Consider the following 23,442-nt stretch of genomic DNA (forward strand, 5'->3'; position numbering starts at 1 on the left):
ACAGAACTTCAGTATTTCTCTTTCAAGCCTAATAAAATATGTTGCTATTGAAGAAATCTGTGATACATATGAGAGCTTCCTAAATCACAGGTCTAGCATATTTTTGTACCAAATAGCTCCAGCCTCATGAAATCAATAATTAATTTATTAACTGGATCTCTTTTGGAAAAAAAAAAAAAACAACACAACAAAATCAGCAGTCCTGGCAAGGCTGCCTCCTGCCAATTCATAAATAGTTGATGACAAAAATGAAAAAGTGTAGAAGTAAAATTCAAATCTTAACGATCAAAGTATTGGGTACCTCATCTATCACAGCTTGGAATAAACATATCACAGAAAGTGTCATATCTCATTGACACTGCAAAACATAATGCTTTCCCTTGTTATCTAGCGAGCTGCCAAGGCTACAGAGTTTATAGGCTGCTAAGATAATGTGCTGCTGGTAATCCACTTCACTTGCAGAAATATGAAGTACTGTTGAAATATATTTCTACTTGGTTTATTCTTTGCTCTCCAGAGAGTAGGATGCTATTTCAGTTCCTCTAAAGAAGCTCAGAGAATGAAAAGCAAAACATCAGGATAAATTATGCTAAATGGTGGACTAGACCCCAGAGGAAATCATGCTTCTGTGCTACAGTATTCCTCCATTTATCTTAAAAATGTTACATCTAATGTTAATTTTGTAAAAGGAAAGCATTCAAAGGTTCATCTGATCCTTTAAATAATAGTTTTAGTGCTGTAGTGTTATTCATCAAGCTCCTGCCATCATAACTAACTTTCCTAGTTTTGGCAGACCATTCATACAGAAAATATTTTGGGCTACTAACACATAACGTTTTTATTTCACAAAACACAAATAACCTAGCAATTACACTCCAAAACTTAACAAATAATTGCCAGCAAGCAATTACCATTCAATTAAAGAGTAATTACATGGTTATTTGTGCCCTGTAAAATAAAGCATTACTGAAATCAGTAGCGCAATCAATATTTTAGCAGAAACAGGATGCTGCAGTGATGGACCTTTCAACCTGTGCTGATTAAATTGTCATCCAAATAACAGTTTCCTAGTTAAATCACCACATGTTTATTTGTCTTGATTAATATGCAAATTCTCTTCTGATTCTAGTAAATCTCCTATATTTAAAAGCACTAAAGTAGAGCACTATCATACATCAGCAGTGATGTGCTGCACGTTTCCACTGATTAATTACATTTTACAAAGCATTGATGAATTTGAGGATTTTATGAAAAATGCTTGTCTAGAATGAGCATAAAATAGAGTTACAAAAGATGGAGCTGATCAGTAACTGTAAGAAAATCACAAAAATAAAAACTTATTTCATATATTGATTCAAATTAGAAATCCTTGTGATATCAAGGGAATATATAAAACTTTGAGAGAAAAAAATAATAAAATTAGCTCTCAACAGGAGTGGAAAATAAAGAAGAAAAGAGACATTAATGAACAATTTCTCAGCATTTTATTGTATAAATTTCAACTGTCAAACATACTGCTCAAAATGTAATTTATTTTCTGACAAATTTAATTTGAACCAAAATTTAAAAAATGAGCAACATTCAGATTAATTCATTTTTTCTTTCAAGAGTTAGAGATTTTGTGGAGGCGGGGTGGAGAGGATGACAAGAATGACTTTATCACCATGGTGCAAATGCAGGTAAAATCCAAAAACCTTCAGTCATCCTCACCTTCAAGTCATTGGTGACCCAAGGAGTTTTTGGATTTGAGAAATGCCAATAGAATGCTAATCAGTACAGACTTTAATTAGTAAAAATATAAGATTCCTGAAGGTATACATGGGGAACAATATTGTACTTCTGTTTAGCCTCCATGGTCTTCACTTGGCACCACCATGATTTTTGTTTCTTTAAAAAGATTTTAAAAGATACCCATAAACCAAAAGTTTCTGACTGAATTAATATCTAATTTCGACTTGAGTAGTTTTCCATTTACAAAGATCTATTGATGGCTAATCAATAACAAAATTTGTGTGGAGATTTTAGACTCTCAAAGAAATGCATTTAAAATTGTTTGAAGGTGATTGTTCCTGTTTATGCCTCCTTTGTTACCAACGAGCAAAAGATTTTTCTACACTTCTTGAATATGTAACTTTCTTGTATAGGAGAAAGGAAAATGTGAAAAAGAAAATGCAGTAAAAGAGCAGGGTGACAAAAGATGAGCAATAATATTAAATAAAGTTAATATTTATATGCTAATGCTATTAGCATTTATATGCTAATACTTCCATAATCACAAATTATGTCTTACTCTCCCCAAATGATAATTCTGCATGCCTTGGGTTTACTGTTCAGTGCTTTTATTAGCAATTTTGGCTGAATTGTGGAGGTTGCATATGTTTTAAATAGTAAATGTGAAATTTGGTGGATTTCTAGACCATGTGGGATGAAGAGAGGGGATATTGGGGGAGTGTTGAGACACAGGGCACTGACATTCCATGGCTTTTGGTGGTGCCAGCAGCACTTTCACAACAGAAAATAAATCCCATAAAAACCTTAAATCTATTGGTCCTTTGTGCATATCTTACAAAAAAACCCCAAGATTTTGAGCAGACATTTGTATCCTGTCTCTGTGAAATTCCTGGTTTCACATTTAAACAGGAATGCCAGAAGATTTGTTTCTGGCCCAAGCTGGAAGCGTTTGGACTGGAATACGGCACTTTCTGTGAGTTCTGGTGTCCTCCCAAGCTAAAGGTGCAGGTTCCTGGTGGGTGACACATCTCTGGGAATATCCAGGGAATCCAGCTGGAATGTTCCAGAGGTGTCTGCTGCAGTGCTGGGGGCTCTGGGCTTCCTGGCCTTGCCTGGGAACCAAGCACAGGGCACTGAGAACTGCAGATCTCAGCGTTGCAGACCCAAACGGGTCCTTGCAGGTGTGTCACAGCCAGCTGTGAGCAGCATCCAGTTTTTCATTTAAAAGCTGAGATTAAATTAGAGACAATGGATTTAGGTTTTATTTGAACAGATTCAGCTGGGAACAATTCCATTCAAATTATCATTTTCTACAGCTGCATAAGTCAGCCCCAAATCCGGGCTCTAGGAGTTCCTGATTTACAGGAATATTCACTAAAAGGGCTTTCAGTAGGGTAGAAGGACTCTGCTTTTTCTTCAGTCCATCACACCCCTTCCCCAAAAGGACCCCAATCCCAGAGACACAAAGTGCTGTGTTTTCCCAGTGGAACTTCTTTTGCCTATAAATACATAAAAATATAGTATAATATAATATAATATAATATAATATAATATAATATAATATAATATAATATAATATAATATAATATAATATAATATAATATAATATAATATAATATAATATAATATATAACATAACATAAAACATAATATATAATACATAATATATAATACATAATATATATACAATATATATAATATATAATACATAATATATATAATATATAAAATATAAACTATGTAATATATATAATATATATAATATAGAATATATAATATATAATATATAATATAGAATCTAGAATATATAATATATTATATATATATACAGCCAGCAGGTCCCTGGAAGGGAATGGAGTAAATTTTTGATGTAACTTCTCTTCCTTCACCTCTTGTGCTTTCCATGTGGGTCAGTGCTCAGGCCCAGGTGTCACATCTGCTTTTGGAAACACCTTCAGCTCTGCTCTGCTCAATCTTTGGGCCACAGGTCCTGCTCAGGGCCATCAATGGCAGCTTCTGCCAGGGCAAAATCTGCAGAACCAGGGCTGAAACTCCACAGCCCTCCCTGCTCGTCCTCTGAAAACACAAATCACAACTAAAAAGTCTCTTTGTAAAAATTTTTAAAGCTGTTTGTTGCACTTTGAAAATGTTTTTTCTTAGATTAATACCAACATAAGGAGTTTTCTGCAGAAGTCTTGTTAGTGTTTGAGCTCAGGAAGAAAATGTTTTGTTGTCTTGTTGATTGAGCTCTTCCACTGGAGAAAGCTGCTAATTTTAGCTGATTTGTGGGGTTTTTTTCAGAGATAGTAAGTGCCAGCTAAGCACTTACACATGCCTGTGGATTACAGGCTCCTGTAATTCAAAGAACGATTCCTGTTTGTTCAAAACCCCCACGTATCAACCTAATGCTGTCTGTTAGACAATTCTGTTGTGCAGGGGATGATTTCAGCAGGTGATTTTAATAGAGAATGCATGTGTGCATCAGACTTCCCCTGGAAATCAAATGCTCTTATTTTAGGTTTGCTTTATTATAGCCCAGTGGTTCTTGTAGCAAGCTTTACTGCACAGCCATCATAGTATGATAAACAACTGAAAGCATCAAAAAGAAAAATGGAAAAAAATACCAAATAAAATGAAATTCAAAATGGACAAACCTGAAGGTAAAAAGACGGGGGAATGGTTTTATAGAGATAAAATAATAAACCAAAAAAATGATTTTGTGCTACTTTGATGTACAGTAAAACAAAATAACACTAGCACAGTGTGAAAAATGAGCAGGTTAATGGTACCTCTGTGGAGTGCTGCTGGAAGTTGTCTTCATTTAAATGCAGAGTTTGTCGTGCATTGATGGAGGGCTTTGCCACTGTAACTTGATAGAGTGAAGTTTAACTTAAATTTCTTTGTGAACTAGAAGTCATTTTGGAAATGCTTTCTATTCAAACCTCATTCATTGTTGCAGCTTAGTTATTTTATACAGTGTTTCACTCTATGTTGTCAAAAGCTCTATTATTCAACAGAGTAAAATCTGTTACGACCAAAGAGAAGCAGCAATACTTTTCCAAACATGAGGAGGTTACATTTTTATTAGATGGCTTGAGGAAGAGTCGATTCAGATGTTTTTTTGGCCTGTAAATCTGTGTTATGATGGCAGGGGAAGATGGGGACCTGTACACACTGAAGTAAGGGGTGAAGGTGATAGCTGAGAGCAAGATTTCAATGGAACCAGTCTGTGAAGGGACCTCTTGACTTTTGGATTAAAATCTGCATCCGTGATTCATCGACTGGTGAGGTTTTTGGCAGGCTGGGCTAACAGCTGGTTTGATCTATAGTAGTTAAACCCACCAGTGGATCTGTGAAGGTAAGTGGTGAGCTTTGCAAAGCTCAGGGTTAAGTTCATGCTGCCCTTCAGAAGGAAGCAGGTGCCTGCCGTGGTCCCAAGCAAGGTTTGAGGTGATGTCGCGTTCAGGGTTTCAACTCCTCATCTTCAGGCATCAGCCTGTAATTTCCAGTGTTCCAGGTGCACAGCAGAGACTTTGGAGCAGAACCCCTCTCACCAAGCACCTGTGAGGTCACAGAAGATAATGGAAAACCTTACTGCTGGCTCATGTGAAACCTGTGCAGTTCTCCCGTGGTTAATCGAGCGATTTTCCTCTTTTTCCATTCCTAGGCAAGACCTTCTGATATTTATTTTCGCCTATCGCTGATGTTTCACGTATTTTATACAAATCAATGGCATGTGCAGTAAGCAAATGTTTCACAAAGAAAATGTTTTCATTTCTGCTCTTGTCCCACCAGCTCCCGCCCAGGAAGACCCCCCAAGCGTTCCCTGGGAGTGGCGATCCAGGAAAATGCCCGGCTGCTGCCCCACGGAGTTCCAGGCCTCTTATCACCAGGGCTTATCTCTCCAACAGGTAATAAAATCCATCAGATGATCAGCCTCATCTCTTCATACTGCACAGCAGTTAAAATAAACTAATATTGATCTAACTGCCTTGTCCTTCAGGGCTTTTGCAGGCTTTAGCAGAGGTTACATTATTGGATTTTTTTGAGCGTTGGTGAAAACTCTGTTTTGCTGCTGCAGTGACTGAAATCTAATGGATTTGTAATTTAGTTCTTTATTAATTGTAATTTCCTTACAGGAAATTCCATTAAATGTGTTATTTTAGTAAAAGAAAAAAAAAAACCAACAAGAACCTGAGAAGCTGAACTATTGTCTGGGAGGCCTGTAAGAGGCATTTCTTCCTTTGAAATGCATGTGTGTTTTAGTTCTCGTGGGATCTGAGCAGCGTGGCTAATGCCTGGTGTATTGTAACCCCATTAATGTGTGCTGGGGAGAGACAGAGATGCTTGTAGGAATTACAGGAGAAACACTTGAAAAGCAGATAAGTCCACGTTGCCACAGTGTATTGTGCTTTAATAATCTGCTTTCAGTATCATAAAGTGAAAAATCTAGCATGAAAATATGTGGAATTATAAACATAATTTAATGCGTAGTATTTAATTTCACTTCATTAATTTATTAATAGAGTTTAAATTAAATCTTGTGCTATCTTGATGAGTGTTTTAATTTTTTATTAATTGCTGTATGCTAAAGGTAAGTTGATTTTCATAATAAAGCTATATTCACAGGCTGTGTTCGTAAAAGTAATTGCTAAAATATTCAACAGGCGTAGCAGTTTCAGGATTGCTGTCAAAGTCCAGTCTAAATAAACTGTAACTCCCTAATAACCAAACATAGTGAAGTGTTTAGGAGAACATAAAGCTGTAGAATATGCAACAGGAAAAGCAGAATTTAAAAAGATCCTTGCTGGGAGTAAAGTGCCATCTCTCCTGATCTCACAGATCACTCTGCTTGCAGAACCTGCGCACTGCAACCGAGAGAGCTTTAATTTCCCTGCAGCTCCAGGTGTCCCAAGGATGTCACAGGGAACCAAAACCTTCCCTGTGGAAGGGGGAAAGAACATTCCTAAACAAGAAAAAGCTGGAGCTGTTCAAGTATGAGAGCACTTGGCCAGAGCCACGTGCCACAGTTGGGCTGCTGCAGCTTTGTGCACTGCTCATGGTTGTGACAGGGATCCTGAACTGTGATTTCCCTCCTGTACTTTGTAAATGAGGGGTTTTTTTATTATCTCTGTTGTGTTCTCAGCTCAGGAGTTTCATGGCTTCGTGTTTATGTGACTGCTGATAGACAGGAAAGCCCTAGAGCCTATTGCATCGATAAGTTCTCTGAAATCCAGAATATTCCATGTTACTTTTCCACTCTGTGTGTGTGTGTTTGCAAATAGGACACAAATCACACAGACTGCCATGTTGCTTCGAACTGGGAAATATTTTAGGATGCGGCGTGTTGGGGATGCACAGTGAAGTATCACAGACACATTCTGTGTCTCGCAGATATTTTGAGTAGCACACAGTTTGGGAAGATGATGAAGTTGAATTTCCAGGCTGCTGGGAGTTGTCTGGAGCCTGAAGTGTGAGTGGGCTCCATCCCCTGTGGTTAGCACACGGGGAGGGGTGTCTGTCATCCCTGACCTTGGCAGAACCTTGGGGAGTCCCAGACAATGTGCCTGGAGCGGTGACGGGGTTTGGGAGCAGCTTGGAGAGGGGGAAATGCCCATTTCCGAGCGTGGTGGTGTCACCAGGGGCTGCAGACAAGGAGGGTCCCCGTGGCTGAGGTGGCCCAGCAGCAGCAGGACAGCTCCTGAGCCCTTCACTCAGCCCACAGCTCCCCAGGGGCTCCTGGGGCTTAGCTGCTTCCTAGGGAAAGGTCAGAGTAAGAGTTGGGGGAGTTGCTGAGGAGGCAAAGGTGCCAAAAGAGCCTCTTGTGAACTCCGTGGGGATCTGAGCTGTTGTGGCTCTCGATGGAGCACCCCCGACGTGAACCCCCTTTAGCTTCATCATCATTACCTCTTTACATTCTAATTACTGATTGCTTTGCTCTGGGTGCCTGCAATGCTTTAGGGTTGGATTCTTTCCTTTGGCTGAAATAAGAACAAAATGGGTTTCAACACTTGTCACAGAACAGAGGTTTTTCTTCCAGGTTTCCCAGTGGTGGACTGGAATAAAAGCTGTTCCCAGCTCCCATGTGGATGTTTGGATGGCTGTGGGAGGGGAGCAGGAGCAGGACTGAGGGGATTTTGCAGCATGGGAGGGTTGGATCCCTTCCAGAAGAGCAGGGGCTGGTAGGGAGGCAGGACAGAAGTTTTACATCTCGAGGACTTTGGTTACTTTCCCCCTCCAACTGCAGTGTAATTGGCCAGAGCATTTCCTCTGGATGCCTTCTTGTCCTTGATAATCCTCATGTCTGATATTTCCCATTCTTCCTACAGCACAGATATGCAGATGTTAATGTTAGCCTGCCTACATTATTCTAATTAAAAAAAAAATAAAAAATACTCTTATGTGGCTCCCTCATTTGCTATGTCCAGCTTAGCATCTGAGTTGTTTTCTTCATTTTAGTGACAGGCTCCACATCAGCAAATGCAGCATGATTCATCCAGCATTGCATTTTTTCATTTTTACCTCCTCTCCAGCCTGCTGTCACGTTAAAGTGGAGGCAGTGGCGTCCAGGCTGATCTTGCTTAGATGGATGGGTCTGGAGAAGTCGCAGTTGTGGCTGCAGAGCTCGCAGCTCTGTCTGGAGGGGGTATTACAGAGTGATGATTAGTAACTTCCTGCAGACTCAGACGAGCCATCTGTGTTTCCACTCCTTGAAATGTGCTGTTATTTTCATCACCCATTTGGTTTGTGTCAGCTCGGTTTACATGGTCATTTTCACATAATAAACAGGTAGTTAAATTAGGCACACTGCATTTCCCAGTGTGGAGGGTATTTTTTTGACCTCTTGCCACAGCGAGCTCCATCTCCTCTTAGACCAAAGTAATGTTTGAAGGAGCTGCAAGCGAAGCCTCGACCTTTTTAAATGTTTGTAGGTACTTCCCACCTTGAGGGAATGGGAATATTTGGGTTACATCTAGGTTAGTGCTGTGCCTGAGAAAGATGGGGTGGAGTGTGTGGGATGCAGACCCCTGGGAAGGGCTGTGGAGGCATCACAGGAGCTGTGTGCTGACTGAATCCTTCAGGAGCTGATGTTAAGCACTGTCCATTTCATGTTCACTTAGGAGAAAGTGTTTTCCTTTTTGTATTGGTGTAGGAAATGTGGGAATCGGCGTGGTGCCCCTGCCTGCTGTGAGGGCAAAGCTAAAAACCTGCGTGTCACAGAGGGGTGGTCATCAAAGGCTCAGTCCTTCAAACAATGCCGTGGGATGAAGTGACATGAACACAAAAAAGGCTTTATCTCCTATTAATGTTCAAGTCTTTATCATCAGTGTATCTTAACAAGACAGCTGGGACTTACCCATGGAATAGATTCTCAAGGAAGTTTTGGAGTCTGAAGCACTGGTTTGTTGTGTGGAGAGAAGCTGAAATCTGTTATGTGATGGTTCAGCAAACAGTTCATATGGAACAAAGCTGAAAGAGTTGTTGGATCTTTTGGTTATCTGTGCAACTCCTACCCCTCATTCAGGTTGTCCTCAGGAAAGGGTAGAAAACCACTCTGCCTTCATCGCAGTTTTTCTCTGCTCAGTCTGTAGAATGGCTGCTGTTACTTCAATAAAAACATTTTGGGGGCTGCTTCATTTTGTCTTCCAAGGTATTGGAGAGGGTGGCTCATGGAGAAATCGTCCTGTCACTAGAATTTTGTGAGCTGGTGGCAGTTTTTGAGGCAGTAGGATGGGATCTTTGTGGCTACCTGTGGGCTGAAGCTGGAGCTGGCAGTCCTGGGGAAGGTGGACACTTTTTGGACACTTTTTGGACACTTTCTGGGCATTTTCTGGGCATTTTCTGGGCATTTTTGTGTTGGCATTTTCTGGGCTCTGCTGCCTGGAGCTGTGGAAGCCTGGCAGGGCTGGCAGGGGACAGCTGGGAGGTCAGCACAGGGATCACAGTGAGGATTTAGGGCTGAGAGCTGCTGTGGGCTCAGCACTGGGATGGCAGGAAGCCTGGCTGGTGGGGAAATGAATGAGAAGAGGAAAAAAAGGCATTTTCAAGTGGGTACTCCAGCAGAAGCAAACCACCTGCATTGCCAATGTGTAAGATAAACTGCTATTTTCATTATCAGCTGCATTAGTTTCACCCCTCTTGAAATGATTCTTCTTTTATTTCATGAGCAGTTAAAATAGACACTTTGTTTAGAGTTTTTAAGAATGCAGTGTTTAAAATATTGACTCATTCGTACAGATACAAATACTTTTTTCAGAACAGTTTTGTCTTATTAATACTTAAAAGAATCTGTTGTGAACTTAATAGTTTCAGGTAATTAATAATTCAGTGGAGTTAATATTTTAATAGCTGCACCAAGTCACATCATTGTGGGACTCAAATAGAGCAGCTCACAGGATATAGTAACTTCATGTGTTCCTTCCATTCAGCAGTGACAGAGCAGCCACTTAGTTTTATTCAGAGAAGGGAGGATAAAACAGGATTTGCTGCAGTCTTGAGGAATTTTGATGTGGTATCTCCGTGTTAGAGGAGTGGAGGAGACTGGAGGCTTCAGGGCTCTCTGGTGCCCAGTTGTGTTTGTCAAGGTGGGCACACATCAGCCAGCACAGCCTGTGGCAGCTCCTGCTGCCAGCGATCCCACAGCCCCTCTCCTCACTTCCAGCATTTAACTGAACATTTCTGTGTGTTTACTTCCCATTTCTGTGGCTCATTTCGCTGTTTACAATTACCCTTTTTTAAATTTTTTTTTTCTGTTGTCATAGGTGACATTTGAAAGTTTCATTTATAATGAGAAACATATGCAGGACTTTGTCATTGTTGGCATTACCTGGCTTGGTAGAAATTATTATTTTTAATCAAAGGCAAACACACTGATTAAGGATGCCACAACACTCCTCTGCCTGTGGGGAACGTTAACAGTTTATAAATTGTTCTTGGTGACAATTCAGTAGTGAATTACTTTGATATATATGGCTAATAAATTAATATGATTAAGTTAATGAGTAGTACAAGTGTTGCCAAACTCCACTCGTCGGGCTTTTAATGCTGCTCCACATTTGCAGCTCGAGCTTCCCCCTGTGGTGAGAGGATCAGTGCTACCTACGCACTGTCATTGTGATAAATGGCATATCCCACAGTGCCCTGCACTCCATCTGCTGTGTCCCCAAAATGAGAAATATTTTATACAAATCACACACTCAGAAGCTCAAAGGACTGTGGAAAGATCTATTTTTTCAAACAATAATAAAAATGCATACGTCTCTTTAGCAACTCTTCATTTTTACTGTCATAATGAATGCAGATAGATTTGGGAAATGAAAGCTCGTGTGAGTAACATAGCAAAGTTATCCACTACACAGTAAAGCTGACAAATAAGTTACATGTGCGCTCTTTCATTTTATCATGAAATGTTCTTAGATAAAAAATGATGTTAGAACATCTATTTAACTGGATTTTAAAATTAAAGACCATGTGTGCAGCATGATTGAGTACCACCCATCTCATGCCAGCAGATTTCTGTGCTGAAGGGAGCCTGAATTGGAGTGAATGAGGAATGCAGGATCATATCATTACTCTTTTAATACAGCCATTCAGTGGAGTTCTGATAATCTGAGAACTATACTTGGTGACTGTGAGTCACTCAGTTCCTCTCTTTCCTTTTCTCTTTTGATATTATCTTTCTTCAAGGATCCATTTTCAGTGTCTGCTCTGTCGGGTGTGACATTACGTTTTTGACAAATGAATAGCTAAAGCTGTTGAGATTTTGCTGAATGGTTAACCTTGTTGCAAATTTAATTTACACTTAGCCTCAGCTACTAATTGCTGTCCGAGAAGTGTGAAACTCAGCAATATACTTGGATTTTTTTGTATTTGTAAATTTTTTTTTTTAAAAATATTGATCCTACTGAGTTTCTACATCTTCAGAGAAAACAGAGTTCAACCAGGGTGGTCACACTGAGAGAATTAAGATTGTATCATCCTGACACTCAGGACAGGGCTGCTCTGAGCTTGCCTGATTTGCAGATGGAAGGGGGAAGCATTTGAAAAAGCTGGCTGAAGTGTCACAGAATTAGCAAAGCCATGAAGTTTTCATCTCTCTGTTTTTAGGATCCATGGCATTTTTTTCTACCAGCTTTTCTGTTAGTCTCCTGTCCCATGGCACCGAGGTCTGCAGTGAACACAGGACCCGTCTGCTTCTCTCTCGTCTTCAGCTGACTCTGAATCCTTTTTTAGCTCTTTCACATTATTGTTAAGAAGTGCCTAAAGTCATAAATAGCATCAGGAGGTGTGAAGGATTTGCCTTCAGCACTCCCTGTTTTCTGGAGGTCTGTTTTGGCAATAACACTGTGGTAATTGAACTGGTTTTGTTAGGTTTTATTTTCCTTTACAGTAACTTTGGTAAAGTTGAACTAATAGTTACCAGTATCACAAATTAATTGTAGTTAAATGCATCTCATTGTGTTTGTGTAAGATTTTCACACTGTCTGCATTTTGTGTATCCAGCAGCATTTCAAAGACTTGTTAAAATCAAGTAATCTACATACAATTAAATTCTTACTTCTGTGACCTAAAATTAAATAGGTACAATTTTAAGTGGAAGGATAGTACATCTCTGGTTGCAGAAAAATGTGATCCATCTTGCAATGCTAAAGGCTGCTATATTTACATAAATAATATTCTCTTGAAATACAATGTTCAGATCTGCATTAGATTGGAGTAGTGTGGTTTCCTAAAGGAAAGCTTTATAAAGCAGTATTTTGGCAAAATTCTTGGTGTAGCAGCACTGGTGAAGTTATGCAGGAAAAAGGAGAGAATAAATCTCAGTGGATTAAAAAATAATCATGAAGTGTACTTAAATCCAGGTGGTTCCATAGTTCTGGTCAGGTATTGAGTGCTTTCATTGTGATTTTAAATGTGTTTGTGCTCTGGCCCTTGTCCTATAATCCTGGAGTCCTACACGAGGGAAATACTTCAGTGTGATTTAAGATCAGCAAACAAATAATCCCATTGATTTGGCTTAGGTTACTTGGTGTCTTAAACACAAGTGTTTTCCTACTTCCCAGTGGCTTTTGGAGAACAGGTTCTGTAAGGATTCTTTCCAAAATTGCAAATGCAGTGAGTGCCTGATCCCAGGATCACACCTTGGCTGGAGCAGTGTCTCCTCCTGCACAGGAACAATATGCTCTTCTCTCAGCCCTTCTGATGCCAAGGGCTGGCAACAGATTAGAATTTGTGATGAACAGGAAACATCTCTTTCTGAGCAGTCTGAAGAGGTGCACATTTTTATTTGGAAGCAAGAATAACTAAAATAGATTGATTGCCTGATCACTCTCATGAAGTGAAGTTGTAGTAGGATTTCACTGGAAATGCATTTGTGTTGTATAAACTATTTTAGTTGTATCAACTGCTTTATCACAGTGAACATTAATTGGTGTAAAGCAAAACGAGCAGACATAATGAGTGTGGTATTGTGCACCATCCTCTGCTGAGTGGTGAGGCCTCTTGGTTTGCTGGTGTTGCTGATCCTGTGCTGTAGCTCTTTGAAAGATAAAATGTAGGGCTGCAGTTCTGGAGGATTCAATCTAGAAACCAAAATCACGCTGAAAATCCTGCCTAAAAAAATAGAAATTCCTCCAGCTACCAACCTCCTGTGACTTGAATATGAAAAGCTGCACTTCAGAAAGAGAAGCATTTTATATAATACATGTCTGAACATAAATGACAGACATTTTATTAGGAAAGGAAAGCCTTTATTAAAATATAATGATCTACATTGTTTTTATGTAATCTAATGAATTACAGTAAAAGCCTGAGAAATGAGCTGGAAAAGGTAGAGTACTCTCCCATGAAAGCAAGCTATGATAACCTTTTTGTAATTCTTTAACATGTTGAAAGAGTATTTCTACACAGACTTATTAAATTAAGCAAGGTCACCTTTTCATTTTGTTAACAGAATTAGTTTGCCAGATCATGGACTTTGATTCTGAAAAATGTAGATGAATCATGCACTAACATATGTCAAGGAGAAAATTGGTTGTAAAATGTTAAATCATTTTGATGCACGTTACATCTTTGTTTTTACTGTTGAACAACTGAAAAAAATTAAATGCTTAATTACTGGGTTTTTTTGTATTTGCATATTGATTGGATGTGCTTTAATAATAATAATATTTCTAAGTGGACTATCTCTTCTGACTGGGGCAGTCTCAATCTAATATTTGCTTAAAAGGAAGAAAATGCTCTCTTCAATAGCAGTATTACATTTTGTTCCTTTGACATGCAGTATATAGGCATTACCCTGAAATGTTAGCTGTAAATAATAACCAGTGAAACTGGGCATATGCCTAAAGATGAGCACATATATTACATTTACCAGTCTGACCCCAGTTCAGCAAAGCAGGAATAAAAGTGACATCGTGTCATGCAAGTTGTTTAGACGTGTTCCCAAATCTCTGCCTGTATCTTACAGTCCTTTTATATAAGATGTGTGAGGAAGAAAATGATATTTAACAGATGTTTCATAATTTTAATGTAAAATCTTCTGTGTTTATAAAGAATTTCATAATCATTCCTAATTAAGAAATAATGTCATATATTTTTCTAGTCCCTTAGAATGACTTTATTTTTTCTGTCTTTGCCTTTGTCACCTCCATTGTTAAAGAAGCAAAGCACAGGCTCTTTGCTGGGATATGCACCAGAACTGAGAGAACATCCCAGCATTAGCCCCAAGCTCTCTGTAAACAGGGGAGTGAATGGAGCCGGTAATTTTCATGGTGCTTGTGTGGTTTCACATGAAAAAAGGCAAATGTGCAGCTGTAGCCGGATCTCACACGAGCAGGAATCCTGGTCCTGGTGCTGCACTTGGTTTGGCCCTGGCAGTCACAGAGCAGGTGACTTCATTACACTGAAATCAGGCAGAAAATGTCCTTTTCTGGCCACTCGAGTGAATCAGTCAAATTATCGAGTGGCAAAACTAATTCTATGCCTTGGGCCATCAGAGCTGCCACTTCCTATAAGTCAAGCCTTCCCGTAGTGTGAAATTGTTTTTTATTTTATTCTCTTTCATTTATTATGCTTATTTCAGCTAATCCACTCAGTGAATGTGAATTACCCAGCACACCAAAGCTGTTTCAGATGTGCAGCCTTCTCCTGCCTTGCTGGTGAAACAGGACTGGTTTCTTTCTAAGGAACTCCTGATCTATTATGACCTATGCATTTAAAGTAATAGCTCACTTTTTCAGATGAGAACTCAAATGAGGAGAAGGGTTTGAATATGGTTTTAAATTAACTAAAAGTGCATATGGCTGAGCTCCTGTTTTAAAAGCACTTACAATTCAGATGGGTCACATTTTTAAGAGCTAGAAATATATCTACAGTGAATTGTAGGCCATTAAGTACTGGGTAATTTGAATGACTTTGACAGAAAAAATACTCCTTTGGAAGGCACTGAATATTGTTTTCCAGCAGTAAACTATTGCCTTCAATTCTGTCAGAAACAGAGCTGAGATCTGCTCAAAGCACTCATACAGGTGATATACCCTAGGCAGTAATTGGGTGTATAATTCTGTCCAAATGGCAATCCCTCATCTGACTGTGCCCTCTGGTACACAGCATTAACATCTTCCAATAAAAGAAGAGCAAAACATATGGAGGCTTTTATTTCAAGCAAGGAAAAATCAAAAAGAGTAATGAGGATAAAAAGTAAAGTGCCTGTGGTGATGGGCAAGGCGAGTTACAGGGGAGTTGCTCCAGCAGAGTGCTTCAGAATAGCACAGCAAAAACAGCCTGAAGGCACCTCCCATAGGCATCCAAATGCAAACTTCCTACATGTGCAGGACCAAAACTGGGAGATGTGCATGTATCAGATGCTAAAACAAAGAGGCATCAGGCAGGAGAGACCGGGGAGATTGCTTGAGCTGCTGGTCACACAGAGCTTGGAGCTGATGGGTGGAAGGAAGGAAAAAGAAAGGCAAGTTGAAAGGCTCATACTGTGATTAAGATGGATGCGTTGCTGACAGTGTCAGAGCAACAGCTGCTAAATCTAGGAGGCACTTGAAAGAGCCTCTCCATTTTGTTAGGTATGGAAGTCAATAGGTTATTTGGGCTAAGAACACCCTATTATTCAAATTCAGCTGACCCAGAAAACTTTGCCATCTCGCAGTGGCAATTCAGAGGGATCTGCCCTGGTGGGTTTAGTGCCTCCCTTGTGCTGTGGAGTCCTGTGTAATATATGGATATATTGATCTCAAGATTTCTTTCCTGAAATTCATTAGATTAGTCAGTGTAAAGCTTCAGAAGGCTGTTTTGTGTTTGTTACTGGGTTAGATTGCTGAAAACTGCTCAGCAGAACCCCTTATTCAAGCCCACTAAACATCAAGGAAATGCACCATGAATTGTTTTGGCTTTCCTGTTTTGGAACTGGTTCATTGCAAATTTTAATTACAGAAAATATTTCTTCGGAGTAGCTTATCAGTCTGCATTTGCTAAGCATGAGTTCTAATCCTGTTGAGAATTTATATACATTTATGGGAAGTTTTCACTGTAGATTGCACTCAGGAAAATATCCCAGGAAGAGTAATTTTGCCCATTGATACAAACACATCCTTCCCTTTCTGTTGTGTCTGTCCTGATCTTTATTTTTCCTTTTATCATATGACTCTGCATTTCCTTTTTTATTTTTTTGCCCTTGACTTTTATGTCTGCACCACAGTTTGTGTTGACCTTGAGGTTGCTCTCAATTAGCTGAGCCATTCCCAAACCATGGCCCATCCAAAGTCCTCTGCAGCCAGCTCCTGATTGGAAAAGCAGAGCCATCCTAGAAACTGCTCCATCATTTCTCTTTTCCTTTCAAGTTAGTGTTTATTTCCAGGCAGTAGAGAGAAGGAGTGATACAAAAGAGATAGGAAGAGGAAGCAGTAAATCCTGGGGTGCTTTGGGTGGGTTTCCTGTGCTCAAGACAGCCCTTTCTGTGCCACCTGCAAAAAGAGGAGGGTTGGGAAAGGTTGGGATGAGAGAGAAATCTCATCCTGGAAAGTTCAACAGAGCTCTCGAGATCCAAAGGTTGTCTGCCAGGGATCAGGAATGTGGGGAGGAATGGTCAGAGAGATGCTCAGATTCTGATCTCTGGAGCAGCGCTGCTCCAAAGCTGTATTTGTGTGATATCCCTGTAGAACCTCTGTGCTGAAACAGTGACAACCATACTGAGATCAGATTAGCTTAGGAAACAGTAGAATATGCCTTAGTTTTGGGATTTGCTACCTGCATATTTTTCAAGGCTAAGATAATTAGGCACTATGTTAATTGTGGAACTGGCTGGTTTTGGTAGCGAGTTGATTTTCTGTTTTCATGTTTCACAGCTCAAGAAAAACATACTGGTCTCCAAATAATGGGTGAATTTTGACATGTAACATGACTTACTGCCCATGTATTTTTGCTAGGTGATAGCCAGTAATACCTGCAATACTTTCATCCTCTGCATCATCAAAGTTTGGTCTTAAATCTCTGAGAAGTTATAAATGGAAATTTTGCAATGGATTTTCTGGGATGCCATGGAGCTGTGATTGGGGGAGCAGTTAAATATTGAGCTGAAATGGTTTTTCACAAATAAAAAGCATCCATAGCTGCCCCTTTTAAAATGTGCTCAAGAAACTTTGAACTGTTTCAGCCTCACCTTTAATTTTTTCAGCTTAATGCATGTTTATTTTACAAAATAAGCTAAATTCAGTTTGTCTAAAAGGAGTTATGAAGATTAATTTAATCAAGCAGTTGGAATAAAATAGAATAACTTCCTCTTCATTTCTGTATTAAATCTCAGATTAAAAATGAAGCTTTTTCTGAAGGGCAGAATGCATGGAGTGTTGCCTGATCTGGGTTGAACTGTGAAGATTCTGGAGTTCAGTTGATGAGCTGGAGTAGGTTGACACTGATCTTACCAGTCCAGACTTGTTACCATGTCAGTATTTACTCCAGGTGCAGCACTCTGTGTTTGCCCATTTCTGCACATTTAGAACAAACACCAGGAGCTGCTGATGCTTTCCCACTGGTTTTGTGGTAGAGGGTGTGAACTTTTGGTGTGGATAAATGTTCCCTCAATGTCTCCTACATTCACATGGAAGTACACAGGAGTGTCTTATTTTCTCTATTTATTTTCATTTTTTGCTGGGAATTTCACTGGAGACAATTAGCTGTGCAGAGTATAAATTAATCAGATTAACTCCTGATTTTTCCTTTAGATCAGAATGTCTTGGTTTCTCAGTTTGAGGCATTCATTGTGTTCTGTGATGGACAATGTATTTAAGTGAAAGGGAATTGAAATATCTTCTCTGGGTTAGTTTTAATTTTACTTAGTGGATGAAGGAAGATGAAAGGCAGCCTCTTCCCCAGGGTTAGTTAACATTGGAACTCGAACCTAATTAAGGGATTTGAGGTTTGTTTTTTTTTTTTAAATAGTTTTAAAAAATGGGAATGTTGGAGGCACTTTCAGGTGCCTGGCTCCTGGCATGGAGATGGTCTGAGGACTCACTTGGCATCTTCTGGTGCCCCTTTTTCATGGTGCCATTTCTGTGTGTCTGGGCTCTGACTGGCAGCTGTCTGTCATCCTGCTTCCACTCCTCCAAAATGATGCCAGCAGTTGGATTATGCCATGTGGGGTCTGACCAGGTTGATTAGTCAATAGATATGAAATATTTAGATGGTGGAAAATATGTGTAGTACAGTGAGGCCATGATTATTAGTCATGTCTTTAAAAAATCTTGCACTCAATTTCAGGGCATTCCGCCCACAGGAGAAGAGTGAGAGCAGATTTTTGCTGTGAAATTGCAGAGAACTGTGGTAGATAATTTGAAGTTGCAGTCCCTCAACATTTGTATTCTATTTGGGATGTCACTTCCAGTAAGTGTTTTAGAAATGTCGGGGTGCAAATGGAAAAGTTTCAGCAAATATTAAATGTAACAATGAAGACTTTTGTTCTTCATTAAACCATTTCTTGATGTTTCCCGATAGATTTTCATCTAAACACTTGCTAATCCCAGAGCTCTGACAGGCAAGGCCTGCTGAATTAGGCCAACTTCTGCTACAAATAGCTGCTGCACATGAAACAGTAATCATTGCTTTCCAGTCTATTATTAGATTGACTTCATAGGGATTGCTTTTTTCTCCTGTGAGTTGATGCATAAATGACATGCTTTACCCTCCAATAAATCTAACAGCAGAGTGGCTCTGACATGATGTTCATACCCCTTAGTCCCATGACAGATTATTTTTGATGGCTGCAGAAGTTTACAGCAGCTTGAAACCATTAGAATTTAAAGGCATCATTGAAATTTTACAGCGTACCTGCCTCAGACACAACAGGGCTGGGGCTGCGGCGCGCTGTCACCGCCTGTCACGGGAGCCCTTCCTGCCTGTGCTGATCCCCAGCTGTCCTGGAGAGGGGAAAACTCTCCTGCAGCTCCTCAGAGAACGTGTCCTTCCGTGCATCCTCTCCCTGTGCCCGAAACTCCACCTGGGGACAGTCCGAATACGCGGGGAGAGCGTGCGGCGCAGCGTTGTGCGCGTGGATGAACGTGCGGAGAGCATTTGAACCTTCAATTCTTGTCACCCTCTTGAAATATTTTTATATTGTTAGTGGTCCCTTGATTTTCAGCTTCTCAATAATCCTAAATTCTGTTTTAGTAGTGTATATGTGCTTTTAATAGAGGGGTTTTTTTCCAGATTTAAGAACTGTTTTTTTTCTTGATGAAACACAAATTAAGTTTGCGAATTCAGGACTCCTTAAATCCAAGGTGTTTACTGTTATTTGTACCTCATGTGAATGAATGGCTGGTTTTAGCTCTGGTTCTAGCTTTTGTTTCATACATCTGTCTAAAATTTGCTGCTTCCAGACGTAAGAATCATGACTACAAAATTACTGTCTAACTATAAAATTGCTGTCTGACTTAGTAGGAAGATCTGTGCTGATTTCCATTGATTTGTGTGTGTGTTTGTACATACCTAAAAAGCATCATATTAAATTGACCTCTGTGGATTCCCATAAATCTCTCAATAGGTTTCTCTTCTATGAAGTTTCCAAGAAAAGAAATGAAAACCTTTCCATCTAACAGCTCTGGTTTTGTATTCTGGAGAGTGACTGAACCTCCTGCTTGTGTTCTTAACTTCTGTCCTGTAATAGTTATGTCAGGCAGATTGGTGTGGAATAGAGAGCTAATCTTAACACAGATCTACTGTAGCCTGACAGGTTTATATTTGACAAATATCCTTTTTAGGGAATGCCATCATGGAGTATAAGATACAAAGATACTAAAAATGGTACATATTGCTGATAGATAAACAGGAAATTCTCCAAAGGTATTTGCTCTTAATTAGGTTGCTTTCTTTTCTTTAAAAAAAATCAACAAAAGAGATGTTTAAAAGTTACATGGATTGAATCCCTTAGTAAGGTTGGTTTGGCAATGGGTTCTAGTTCTGCTCTATTGTGGTCACAGGCTCCCTTTTTCTGAGCATTCTTTACCATAAATGTCCTTTCCTGTTTGAGAACACAGAATATGAAGTGACAGAAAGATTTCTTTGTGGAAATCTTAAACCCTATGGATTTATGTATCAGTGTGCTTATATTACAGTCTTTCCGGAAATAAAACTGATTTTGTTAAGGTAAAATATTTATGCCTTAAGAGGGAGATAATTAAAAAAGGTATTGAGAAGGTATTTGGAGTTTCCAAATGTGAACTTCAGCTCTGAAACCTCGAGCATTGAAAGCTGTGCTCATTAGATCAGGGAAAGAATTAATACTTTCTGTACTCAAGTAGATATTAAATGTGGTCTTATTAGAACACGTTGAAATTTGATTTAAAGCATTCTGGAACAGGGTGTGAGTCTCTTCTCTGTGACACAGTGCACTTGAATTCCCTGAGCTGCCTGAGCTCAGGGTCGTGGTTGGTCACTGTTGGGACACTCCTGCAGGAAAGGCTGAGGGGGTTTCATGGGGCTGAGCTCATTTCTGTCTGCACCAGTGACCTCTGCTCTTTCTCTCAGTATGGATATTCCTACATATTTTGTGATCTTCAGTGTTAAAAATGATGATGAAATGGAGATCAGTTGGGCTCTGTCTCGCAGAACCTTCTGCAGATGAAATAAAAGCTGTTGACAACACAGGGAACCATACAATTTCAGAATTAGGCCATTTTTCTTCTGACTGGGAGAGTCAGAAGTGAAGGGACCCAAGGATTAATCCACTGTTTATATCCATCCGTAACCTCACAACATGTGGATTAAATCTTCCCTGCACCTGTAGTATAACATTTTCCTCATGCTCTAGAGTAATACCTTAACTAAAACCACCTCAGCTTTCTGGTGGCTTCAAAGACATGAAAAACCACAGTCAGGATGAAAGCATTTTATTGTTTGTAATTTTTAGCATAGTGCATATTAAATGTAATAACCGATGAGTTTAGGAGGATAATCTATTACCATATGCAAGAACCATGCTCCATAAGTTATACACATCTTTAGGAACTGTTAACTTTTATAGAATTTGCTGCAACAAATCATTCTGGGAAAGCTGTGTACTTGTGTTTTCAATTGAGGCTCTAACATTTGGTTGAAGTATCTTCTGTACTTCTATCATCTCATAATTTCCTTCAGAGCAACGAGAGAACAATCTGCGTGTTGGGTGGGAGGATGAGGGAATGCTAATTGAAACCATGTAATAAAAAGGTAATTTAGCAAAACTATTAGGTTTTGGTTTTTTACTATTTTAATCCTATTATTTTTAAAATTACATCTGTATTAAAAAGGCTGTAAAACTCCACTCCACGTCAGCACATTGCATCTTAATTCTCATTTTCCTTTGCATGAATAGTAAAATCTTTATAAATTGAGAACCAAAATTAATTGAATAAACTTCACTTGAACATTTTTATGTTAATGTTTGGATTAAAAAAGGCATATTACAGACTTCTTGAAGAACATTTAATGGTTTCTAACATGGACCACACCTCGAACGCAGTACGGGGAAAAAGTGCTGATGGAGGGAAACAAACTCTGAGAACAAATGTTAATTGGGTTGTGTGTTGATGGCTGTTTTTAGATTGGGATGGAGTTGTTTACACCCACATCTGTTGCTGGATTGTGCTTTTCCAGCCACAACCATCATCAGAAAATGTTCTTTTCAGCCTGGCAGCCAGTGGGTTGCCCCATTCCGTACCTGGGGTTGACCCAGGTAACTTTCCTTTCCCAGCTCACTTTTGAGCTGAATTTTGTCTACCATGTCCAGTTCCTACAAATCCTTGATGAGGAGGGGATTTATATTGGAGAGGACAATAGAGGGGGCCTGGTGAGTGGGGAGAGCAGTGGTGAGACTGAGCAGAGAGCCCAGAGACCACCTGGCCCTTTTCTGAACGTGCTGGGCCCTTGTGATTGTGTGTTTTGTGTGTTTTGTGTGAATTTGTGTGAGTTTGTGTGAATTTGTATGAATTTGTGTGAATTTGAGTGTCTGTGTGTGTTTGTGTGCATGGCCAGGGTAGGGGCAGTGTTGACCCAGCTTTTCCCTTTGCTCTCACTCATAAATGCTGGGATTACCTGGGCGATTGTTTCCTCAGAATGGCGTAATGTAATCTCAAACCTAATACTCCAACAACCATGCACTAATTAAAACTGCAATTATATTTTTGCTCAAACAAAACGACTTAATAAACATTATCACAAACTGTTTACCCTTCCCAAAAACAATTTATGCTCACTAATACAATTTCCCATTAAAACTGCTGCCAGGTAAATTAAAAACTCTTGAAATAGTAAGTAAGTGGGAAATTAATTCAACAGTTTAATCTAGAGCTAATAACAGTTGCAAGCTCAGAAAAAGATTGCTACAGCAGGGAGTTAATTAACAGCTTATTCCCCATTTGATAAAAGTAATCCACTCTAATTCCAGTGTAATTTACCTCAATGTAATATAAAACCACAAGCTGCTTCTGGTGCTGGTAATTATTAGCCTTGTCCTGTGGCCACAATGACAATAAAATTCAGCAGTATCTTAATATTAAGAGGCAGTCTGCTAAATGCCCACAATTAAAGATGTAACATGGAATCTTGAAGCTGCAACAATCATCTGTAAAGCTAAAGGGACTGGAGTTGTGACAGCCTCCAATTGCTGTTTCTCCTCCTCCCCGAGGTGTGCCTTTCCTAGCCCAGGTTGTTTCCCTGCATGAAGTTCTGGCTCATAAATTCACCAAGGTACAGGGAGCAAACTGGGCTGGTGTCATTTCCAAGTGGAACACGAAGTTTGGAGCTCTTGACCTGAAATACCACACATGGATCATAAATGCAGAATGGCTCTTTTGATCTCCATTATAATGGAATCTGTTTCCCTTCCATTTCTTTTTCTGGGCTTAAAACCGAAGACCAGGTTTTAAATATATATATATATAGATATATCCATACAGCATATAAATATACAATATATATATGCATATAAAAATATATATGCAAATATTAGCCTGTAAAAATGTATGAGAAATAAGTTTTATTACAAATATTCTTGTTTGACCTTAGCATAGTATTTTCTGATATTAATTTTGATTTCCTCTTGAGCAATCATGGCAGTGTATCAGCAAACTCTAACTTGGTATTTAAGCATTGCCAGGTTTGCTCAGTTTGGTTTCTCACTGTTGGGCATTGAATAATACACTTTTGCATGTTGAGTTGCATGATGAGTTC

At 39.4% G+C, this 23,442-nt stretch overlaps 1 protein-coding gene across 2 annotated transcripts in view; it reads left to right on the top strand.

Moving 5' to 3' along the window:
• DACH2 (dachshund family transcription factor 2) overlaps positions 1-23,442 on the top strand; it is a 247,915-nt gene that overhangs the window by 117,376 nt on the left and 107,097 nt on the right. For both annotated transcript variants that reach the window (XM_058848085.1, XM_058848084.1), the window contains exon 2: positions 5,527-5,642. In XM_058848085.1, coding sequence (XP_058704068.1) covers positions 5,527-5,642 — 116 coding nt within the window. The remainder of the gene's footprint in view (positions 1-5,526; positions 5,643-23,442) is intronic.

This window comes from Poecile atricapillus, chromosome 12, assembly GCF_030490865.1.
Source record: "Poecile atricapillus isolate bPoeAtr1 chromosome 12, bPoeAtr1.hap1, whole genome shotgun sequence".
Classification (NCBI taxonomy): domain Eukaryota; kingdom Metazoa; phylum Chordata; class Aves; order Passeriformes; family Paridae; genus Poecile; species Poecile atricapillus.